Source organism: Diospyros lotus, chromosome 1, assembly GCF_014633365.1.
Source record: "Diospyros lotus cultivar Yz01 chromosome 1, ASM1463336v1, whole genome shotgun sequence".
Classification (NCBI taxonomy): Eukaryota; Viridiplantae; Streptophyta; class Magnoliopsida; order Ericales; family Ebenaceae; genus Diospyros; species Diospyros lotus.
The window spans coordinates 35,942,923-35,952,422 of NC_068338.1; the positions used below are offsets into that span (position 1 = coordinate 35,942,923).

At 41.5% G+C, this 9,500-nt stretch overlaps 3 protein-coding genes and 1 non-coding gene across 5 annotated transcripts; 2 read left to right on the forward strand and 2 right to left on the reverse strand.

The window, feature by feature from the left end:
* Positions 1-119: 119 nt before the first annotated feature.
* LOC127807531 (dephospho-CoA kinase) lies at positions 120-2,287 on the reverse strand. 2 transcript variants are annotated; one of them, XM_052345452.1, is made up of 3 exons: positions 2,035-2,287; positions 1,289-1,434; positions 120-738 (listed from the first exon to the last, which is right to left on the reverse strand). In XM_052345452.1, the coding sequence occupies exons 1-3, from the start codon at positions 2,140-2,142 to the stop codon at positions 261-263; spliced, it is 732 nt and encodes a 243-aa protein (XP_052201412.1). In that variant the 5' UTR covers positions 2,143-2,287; the 3' UTR covers positions 120-260. The 2 variants fall into 2 exon arrangements, with proteins under 2 accessions (XP_052201412.1, XP_052201420.1); XM_052345460.1 differs by having other exon boundaries at positions 120-696; positions 2,035-2,286.
* Positions 2,288-2,363: 76 nt separating this feature from the next.
* Positions 2,364-2,434, forward strand: TRNAG-CCC (transfer RNA glycine (anticodon CCC)). The gene has a single exon. It is a non-coding gene; the product is annotated as a tRNA-Gly (tRNA).
* A 232-nt stretch (positions 2,435-2,666) lies between these two features.
* Positions 2,667-4,555, forward strand: LOC127797134 (pentatricopeptide repeat-containing protein At5g66520-like). The gene has a single exon (XM_052329716.1). It carries the CDS (start codon positions 2,740-2,742, stop codon positions 4,141-4,143), a length of 1,404 nt encoding a protein of 467 aa, XP_052185676.1. The 5' UTR covers positions 2,667-2,739; the 3' UTR covers positions 4,144-4,555.
* A 3,013-nt stretch (positions 4,556-7,568) lies between these two features.
* LOC127793545 (glutathione S-transferase-like) lies at positions 7,569-8,635 on the reverse strand. The gene is made up of 3 exons (XM_052324296.1): positions 8,444-8,635; positions 8,294-8,342; positions 7,569-8,189 (listed from the first exon to the last, which is right to left on the reverse strand). The coding sequence occupies exons 1-3, from the start codon at positions 8,582-8,584 to the stop codon at positions 7,744-7,746; spliced, it is 636 nt and encodes a 211-aa protein (XP_052180256.1). The 5' UTR covers positions 8,585-8,635; the 3' UTR covers positions 7,569-7,743.
* Positions 8,636-9,500: the final 865 nt, after the last annotated feature.

Below are 9,500 nucleotides of genomic sequence, written 5' to 3' on the forward strand. Positions count from 1 at the left end.
TCCAATCGGGATCTAGTCAAAAGATCCAGTGGACAGTTTGACAATGTGAATCATGGCCATTGAACATAAACTTAAATGCAAAAAAGTTTGAACAAATGTAGCAGCTTAGGCAATGCGTGTTAACAGTCACACAACAGCTTCGGACACCTTGAATTTCCTCAACTACATCATTCTTACAATCCAATTGAATAAAGCAGAAAAATGATTTGCTGAGATGTAAGAGTTGAATTTATTTTTATGATAATCACTACGATGCTGCATTATAAACTTTTCTGGCATATGATAACACCAATAAAAACTGATACAAAAGCCACAAAAGCTCCCTGTCTGGAAAGTGCAAATTCAGTCCATGTCAATGGTGTTGTGACCTTGACTAATACTTTCCTAAAACTTTCATTCAGTTCCTCTATTGATCCAGTGTTGTCAATTACTATGTCTGCCTTAGTCGTTTTCAAATCTAGAGGCATCTGAGCTTGTATCCTGTTTTTGGCCTCCTCAATAGATGTTCTATCTCTTTCCATAAGTCGCTGAAGCTGTGTTTCAGGATCAACCCATACAACAATAATTGGCTTTGTCCACCTGTCCATCTTGGCTTCAAACAGCAAAGGGACATCAAGAACAATAATTTTATAGCCCCTCATCCATAACTTCAAAATTTCCCACAAAATACCAGACGAAATGAAGGGTGCCAATAGCCTGCAAACACATAATAGCCAGAAGGCTAAAGTGAAAAAGTAGCTGTGATGAGTTAGTCAATGCAGTTTTCTGGTGATCTATGTCCAGGACTAGTAAAGAAAAATTCAAGACAGTTGTAAAAATACAATAAGGCATACTTTCCCAAGAAACCATAAAATAAGAAATGGTGTGCTATAATTAACTATTGGTAACTCACAAGAAAACTTCGAGCCTCCAAGGCTTATGAGAGAATAAACAATTCTAAGGCTCTAGTAAAAGATAAACTCTAAAACTAAATAGTAAATATTCCATACCAAATGATGCCATTTCCACAAATGTTGTACAGATTTCCATATGGTCAAGTAATTTAGTTCCCGAAAGTAACAATAAGCTTGAAACAAGCTACACATCCATGAGATAAATGAGCATATAAAGCAGCAAGGATACTTTCCTTCATCCAAATGATTTTATATATTATATACATTTTTTATTTTTTTCCTTTTTTCCCAGTTGGATGGGGGATATGTTTTCCACAGTCTAAATGATATAAATTACACAATAAAAATAATTCATCAACCATTGAACATCCAAATGCACCCCCAGCTATATGTACCGATTAAGTAGCTGGCGCTTGTCGGGATCAGCAAATACTATGCGGCCTAGCTTTGCTCTATCTACTTCTCCATTATCCTGTAAGATGTCCTCACCAAATGCAGCCACAACCTTTTTCCAGCCACCGGTGCCTTTCTTTAGAACATCCTGTGAATTAACCCCTTGCATCAATTATCAACCAACATCATAGGAACAGTGCCATATAATGCAGAGTAAACGCAACAAAGAGAAGTTCATCGCTTAAGGAAATGAATCCGAGGAAAAATAAAATGAAAAACAAAAACCCAATAAAAAGGGGGCAAAAGTCATCATAAAAGGTTCGTGAAGAATTGTAACTTCCTTAACACAATACAATAGAGACACATAAAACCATTGTTCTTAATTGTCAGTCTTCGCGCTTTTACTGAGATTTACTTGCCAGTGTACACCAATTATCAGCTAATGGAATTAACAATACACGTTAGACACCAATTTAAGTTAATTTTCACGAACATTGGATCTTCAAACCGCTAGCTTCAGTTTTGTAGTACCTACAAGTTACTTTGCTATCGCTGAACTGGCCTCAACGGATCGGAGGAGAAGGCATCGGCCAATCGGTATTGAAAATATCAAAGAAGTTCGCCGATCTTTGTTCTTAATATCTATTCGACATACTTCAGCTCTTTCGTATTGTAATTTAGGGCCCTCTCATACAAGCAGATGAATTTGGATTCTCAAGATAGTCGAATTGAGGAGAGTGAGGCTTACGCGAGCGACGAGGTCGGCGTCGACAACGGGGACGCCGTGGGACTTGAAAAGATTAGAGACGGTGCTCTTCCCGGAGGCGATTCCACCTGTGAGCCCTACAATCCTCATCTTTACCGCGGGCGATGATACTGTACTGAAGGACGCTTGCAAGTGGCAAGTTCGCCGGAATTTGGGAACAAGAAATCGCTCGTCTCCGGCCCGCTTTTCGGCACTTCAACCTAGATGCTGGCTTTGGAGGAAAAACGGAAAGGCCAAAAAACCAAATAAAAATTAAGAGCGGAATGTGCTTAAGTAAGTAATTATATCTGGCCAACAGCCGCTAATGTGTTGCGCATCTGGTGTAGTGGTATCATAGTACCCTCCCACGGTACTGACCGGGGTTCGATTCCCCGGATGCGCATTCATTCTTTTATCTTATTCCTGCTTTGAAGTCAAAAACATTTTTGTGTTAATGATATTTAATATTTTATCAGTATTTCTCCAAAAATAGAAGAGGTGAAGCAAAAAGCATTTGTTAATAATCGTCTAATTTAGAGAAATAAAATACATTAAGACTGTCATAGTCATTGTTTATTTTTTATTTTTATAATTTTAAAAATCTAAATTTCGGCGAACCACGCATCTATATCGAGACTGCGGCGACCGAAACCTGTAGTTTTTCCCTGACATGGAAGTCTTCAGACGCTTCCCTGGCCCTTGCCACCGATGAGGCCGCCGCCACAACTCAACGCTGCAGCAGCCAACAGAATCATCCATCTCTTAGCCACATGCAATTCGCCCACTCACATTCGCCAAATCCAGGCTCAACTCATCCTCCATAGCCTCTACGCCGACACCACTATTGCCTACCATTTCATCGCCGCTTGTCAATCTTCCGGCCTCTTAGACCACGCCGATCTTCTATACGCCCCGCTCCGTCGGCCCCATGTTTTCATTTGCAACGCTCTCATCAAAGCCTTTTCTCACTCCCAGTTCCCTCGCAAGGCCATATCCATGCACGCCCGCATGCAGAGCAGCTGCGTTGTTCCGAACAACTACACCTTCCCTTTCGTTCTCAAGGCTTTTTCTGACCTTCGCGATGTTAAACGAGGGCAAAGCGTGCATACCCAGATCGTAAAAATGGGTCATCTCAACGACATCTATGTCCAAAACTCGTTGCTGAACTTGTACGCGTCAAGCGGGGATATAGGCTTGTGCCGGAAGGTGTTTGATGAAATGCCGCAGAGAGATGTTGTCTCGTGGACTGTTGTGATTACGGGGTATCGGGAGGCTGGGAAGTTCGATGATGCGCTGGTTGCTTTCGAGCAGATGCAGTTTTCAGGTATACGTCCGAATCAAGTGACGATGGTGAATGCTTTATCGGCCTGCTCGGCTTCTGGGGCTCTTGAGATGGGGGTCTGGATACACGATTTTATCAGGAAGAGTGAGTGGGAACTGGACGTGATCCTGGGAACTTCTTTGATTGATATGTATGGGAAATGTGGGAGAATTGAAGAGGGGATAGCTGTTTTTCAAATCATGAAGGAAAATAATGTCTTTACATGGAATGCTGTTATTAAAGGGCTAGCTTTGGCCAAGAGCGGGGAGGAGGCGGTCCGATGGTTTTCCAGAATGGAGCAAGAAGGGGTTAAACCAGATGAAGTTACTTTGATTGGAGTGCTTTGTGCTTGTACCCATTCTGGGTTGGTACAAATTGGAAGGCAAATATTCTCTTCACTTGTTGATGGGAAGTATGGATTTCATCCGGGCGTGAAGCATTACGCGTGTATGGTTGATCTGTTGGCGCGGCTTGGATGTCTCCAAGAAGCTTTCAAGATCATTAAAGAAATGCCCTCTGAGGCTACTAAAGCTGTCTGGGGAGCTTTCTTAGCTGGCTGTAGAGCTCATGGGGACCTTGAATTGAGTGAAGTTGCAGCTTGGAAACTAATAGATTTGGATCCACAAAATAGTGGTTACTACGTTATGCTGTCTAATCTTTACGCACAAATGGGAAGATTTGGGGAAGTGGAAAGGGTCAGGAGTTTGATGAAGAAGAGGGGACTGAAGAAGGATCTGGGTTTCAGCACAGTTGAGCTTCAACCTCAGGATCACGTCCATATGAGTTACTAACACAGACAGTAACGCGCAATCACAAAGTGCAGTAAAAGTAATGGGATTTAGGCGCTTTACATTTAGTACCTTCCATCTGTTCCTTCCTAGGACATAAATTGGTCCACGGTCAAATGAAGTATCTTTGCATTTCTCCTTGAAAGTTGAAACCTTCTCGTGAAGCTTGTGATTTCAATCTCTGGCAGAGAAACAGATGGAATTTGGGGCTCCTAGACGAATGAATTACACGCCATCAGAGAAGCATGGATTCAACCAAAATTTTTTGAAACGAGTGATTCGAGTTTGGTATGTGGTACTCACCTAATTAGATATTTGGTACTTAGGCTAGGCGGTAGGTTTAGTTGGTATGCTATTTTGAGACGTGGTATATTTAAAAAATTTGCTCGTTCGTTCTTTACATTATCAAATTTATATATATTTAATGAATTTAATATAATTTCATATTTTTTTTTTAAGTTAGATAAAATTTAAACAATGTTAATTAGAAAGAAAATTTCACTATATATATACACACACGCTAAAGAGGCTACTTGATTGGCGAATATTATTTATTGACTTATGCTAATTAAGTCAGAATTTTAAAAAACAAAAAACAAAAATATTGCATTGGTATTCATAATTTTTGACTATTTTGGGCCCATGAATTGGAAATCTCCCTCTTTGTAAGGGCCCACTGCCCAACCGCCCACCTCCTTTGCAAAGCTTCGCCCCTGCCTTTCTCCCTCTTGCTTTCACTAATTTGCTCGTTGCCCTGCCTCTTTTGCTCCGTCACTCTCTCTGTCGCCCTTGCCCTCGTGGCTAGCCCCTCGCCCCTCGTCCTTGCCTATCGTTGCTCCGTTGCTCGTTACCTTTCTTTCCTCTTGTTGCTCTGTCGCCCTTCTTCCTTGCCCTTGTCGGCTCGCCTCGCCTTCGTGGTTGGTGGCTCACTCTCCGTCACTCACTACCTCTCTCTTGCTCGTCACTTCGTCGTAGTTTTGCACCTTCGCCAGCTCGCCATTGTGGTCGGTGCCCGGTGGCTCACCCTCGTCGACCAATTCAAGAGCCCATTTTTACATTTTGTTTCAGGGCCCCAAAATCTCAAATATAGCACTGATTTTCAGCTTCAGTTTGTTTATTGTAGCATCCCAGTGCGCGCACCACTACGAACCAGTTTGAAAATACACTGCGAAGTGGGACTTACAAACTAATTTGTAGTTCTTAAAGGAAGAGAACGAACTAGGTAACTATGGATTCAACATTCAAGGAGGTGAGCTTGACAGGCCCCGATCCATTGGACTTCTCAAAGAAGGTCCAAGGGTAGGGGCAAGGTTGTAAAATGGATGGCTAGCATAATAGCTAGCCATGTGCATAGGGATAGAGTGGAGAAATCGTTGGGTTATGTAACAACCCAACAAGTGCGAAATAGAATTCGGTTGAGGAGGGGGGAGGAGAATATATAGAGGGTGGAGAAATTAGTAAGAGGTAGGAAAGAATTTTGCATTGAGTTCTTAAGGAGAGTTAAGAGCCCCTCTCGAATGCCAATTTTTTTTTCTTGTAACCTAATTGAAGTTGGCGAAATTGAATTCAATCTCTATGATTTTCTTTGGGTTCCCATCATTTAGGTATAAGAGCATCACATATCTTGATGGTGAACCTAATGGACCGAGTAGGTGAATTGGAAGGCATACAATGGGGAGTTGATGACAAGAGGGGTAAGGTTCAATCAGTGGAGAAGAATGTCGTGAACTTGCTGGAGCAGTTTGCATGGATGGGAACGAGATGAGAAGAGTAGGAACGGGAGTAGAAGAACAAGGAGAAGTTGGGAGGCTAGCCTCTGGAATTCATTTAGGATTCTGAGGCGATGCCGAAAGTAGGGGTATAACGTGCTGAAGCAGATGGTTCCGATGAGGGGTGGTGACTGAAAATTCGAGGGCGACGGTAGGAGATGCCCCTCTTCGAAGGTGAAGATCCGGGCGACTGAATATTTCAAGTCAAATGGTATTTTGCGGTGACTGGGATGACTGATGATGAGAAGTTAGATGCAACAACACTATGTTTGGAAGGTGTTGCTCTGTTGTGGTTCCAATGAGAGGAAAAGCAACAAAAGGTGAAGGATTGGGAGGACTTCAAGTTCCTAATGAGGAGTCACTTTCGACCCACCCAAGAAGGCTCCCTTGAAGAGAGGTTTGAGAAGGGAACTACCTCTGTTTCAATGGTGGAGCAACAATTGATTGAGAGAGATTTAATCCTTGAGAAATTAAAAGCCTAGTTGATAAGAGCACAAACAATGATGAAGAAGGAAGTAGATTTGAAAAGAAGAGAGTTGAAGTACAAAGAAGGAGACTTAGTTTATTTGAAGTTAAGACCATATCGACAAAAATCATTGGCAACTCGTGCAAATGAAAAGTTGGTTGCTCGTTATTATAGTCCATTTGAAATTGAGAAGGAAGTAGGTTCGGAAGCATCTCATTGCCCAATCTATCTTGTTTTTCACGTGTCCCAACTATGGGAGGAAAAAGGGGCATTGGAAGCTAATGTGGAGCTTCCTCGACAACTGAATGAAGACTTTGAGATGTTGGTGGAATCGGAGACACTGCTAAGAGTTCGGCCAAGAACCGGGAAGAAATTACGGGGATTAGAGGTGCTTATACAATGGAATGAACTACCCCCATTGAAAGTTACTTGAGAACCTTATCATTTGATCCAACAACAATTTCCATTTTTTCACCTTGAGGACAAGGTGAAAGTTTTGGGGGGGGGGAAGGGGTAATGATAGACCCCTGATCAACTAGACTTATCAAAAAAAGTCCAAGGGGCAAGGGCAGGGTTGTAAATTGATTGGCTGACATAATAGCCAGCCATATATGTAGGGGTAGAGTGAGGAAATTACTGGGTTGTGTAACAACCCATCAAGTGCGAAACATAATTTTTTGAATATGTTTGAAGAGGAGGAAGGAGAATATGTAGAGGGTGGAGAAATTGGCAAAAGTTGGGAAAGAATTTTGCATTAAGTTTTTAGGGAGAGTTAAGGATCTCTTGAATCCCTAATTTTTTTTTTTTTTGTTTATAATCTGATTGAAGTTGACTAAATTGAATTGCCTAGTTTTTTTTTTTCTTATAACTTGATTAAAGTTAACGAAATTAAATTTAGTCTCTGTGGTTTTCTTTGGGTTCCATCAGAGCCCACCTCATGACTTCTTTTGCTCAACTTTAAAAAATTGATGTTCTTCATTTTGCAGATTCAGCTCTTTTATCACCGCCAACATTTGCCATTCTTCATCATAAAATTTTTAAGAATCACTCACTACATAGTCAGTCTCCAGCGATTGCATTACAAAGCATGCATCATTTAGCAGCAGTCTTCAATTAGTGGTTCAAAATTCGAAAACAGAGGGGCTGCATCATCAAGGACACCGCCCAACAAATCCAAACAGATCAGACGGCTGTGACCTTTTAACATACCATGATATTTCAAACTCACATAGATCGGACGGGTTACAATTTCTCATCCAATAAAAGGATGGAAAACAGAACACTAGAAACAAAGGAGAGACAGGAGAGGAAACCCAATACAGGGCAGTAGTAGCCAAGTAGATAGAATACTGCGAGGACTTGAAAGACCTAGTTGTTTCGCATGGCAAGGACCTTGCACCAAGCCGGCCTTGCGAGGATGTCGGCGCACCAGGCGCTCACTTTGGGGCGCGAATCAAATAACTTCTTGGACTGAGTACCCATCAAGCAATGAATATTGGGGAGGTGGTGGAGATCCGCTAAGCTGAAGCTGTCTCCGCCCAAGTACTTGGACTGAGCCAGCCGAGCCTCGTAGATGTCCAGAACCTTCCCCAGCTTAGCCTCGTTCTCTTCCACCACCGCGCCGTCCACTTCCCTGCCGAACAGCGGCTTGAACACAAGCTCCCAAACCAGCTTCGAAGCCGCTGGGTCAAACTGGTGAGCCTCCGCCTCCATCCACACCGCCATGATCGCCATCTTCTTCGCCTCCTGGTATATCAGCTGGTTCCCTTTGTCGGCATAAGTATGCACTATGTACTGCGTAATCGCCCTCGACTCTGAAAAATCCCAGAAAAATCAACAAATCATCGCTAAAACAGGTACTTAAAATCACGATCTTGTTTTTCTTTTTAATTGAACAATACTAGATGATCGTACGTACCGAAGAGCTTCAAATCTCCGTCTTCAAAAGCCGGCACTTGGCCAAATGGCTGAAACATCAATGCCACGAACAAAAACGCTTATTTTGTTAGTAAAAAGAACAATCCAAGAACAGAATTGGCCGAGGATTTGACTTTGTGTAGTAACTTACGTTGAGGGAGAGGAAAGGCTCTTGCTTGTGGGCGCCGGATCGCAGGTCGACGGGAAGGAACTCGAAATCGAGGTCTTTCTCGTAGAGGGTAGCGAGGACTCGCTGCGTCGCAGTGGACAAGACGGCTCCGTGGACCTTCATGGTGGGCGAGTCCGAGATGTAGGGGAGAGAGGGGTTGAGTGTGATGAGGGAGAGCGAGGAATTTATAGAGGAAAAGGGGAGGGGAGGGGGGCAACGACTTTCACAGGTCTTTCTGTCTTCTCCCTTCCAGAATGATCCGTTTGAAGTCTTGTCTGATGAGTTGATCATTAGATTGATTAAGGGGGGTGTTTGGCTTACCCTTAGTCGTATAAAATTTAAAAATTGAGTAATATTTAAGCTATAATGTATTTGGATAAATATATTTTTTAAATATTAATTAATAATTATGTATTTAATTTAAAAGAGTTAATAAATTATCAAAATTTGACTAAAAAGATAAAAAATAGACATAATGTTGAATGATGTAAATAAAATTTATAAAAATCTTACTTTTTAATAAAAATGTTAAATATATTAATTTAATATACATTAAAATATATATATGTTAAATATATATATAGAACGGAGGAGGTGACGGGGTGATGACAATGGCGACGATTGGGATGATTACAAGAGGCGAACGATTGGAGCGACAGAGGATGATGAGAGGCGAACTATTGGGGCCAGGCCAATAATAATGGTAATGGCAACAAACGATGGCAACGGTCAGATATCGATTTGGTAACGACACTAAAGGCAAAAGATAAAGATGAGGATATGATTAAAATTATATACTTTATTTGTGCGTAAAACGGATATTTTACTGGTCAATGCAATATGCTCTTTACATTATTTTTTGAAAAGTTGAGGGATATGAGCTTTTTCAAAATATTCGTAAAAAGATTTTAAGTTTAAAAGCATTTAAACTCGGGTGTTTGTCAAATACTTAATAAAATAAATTTAACAGCATATAAACGGTCAAATGGATAAACCAAACACCACCTAACTTGGAGCTAAAATGGTCCGTCTATCTAGA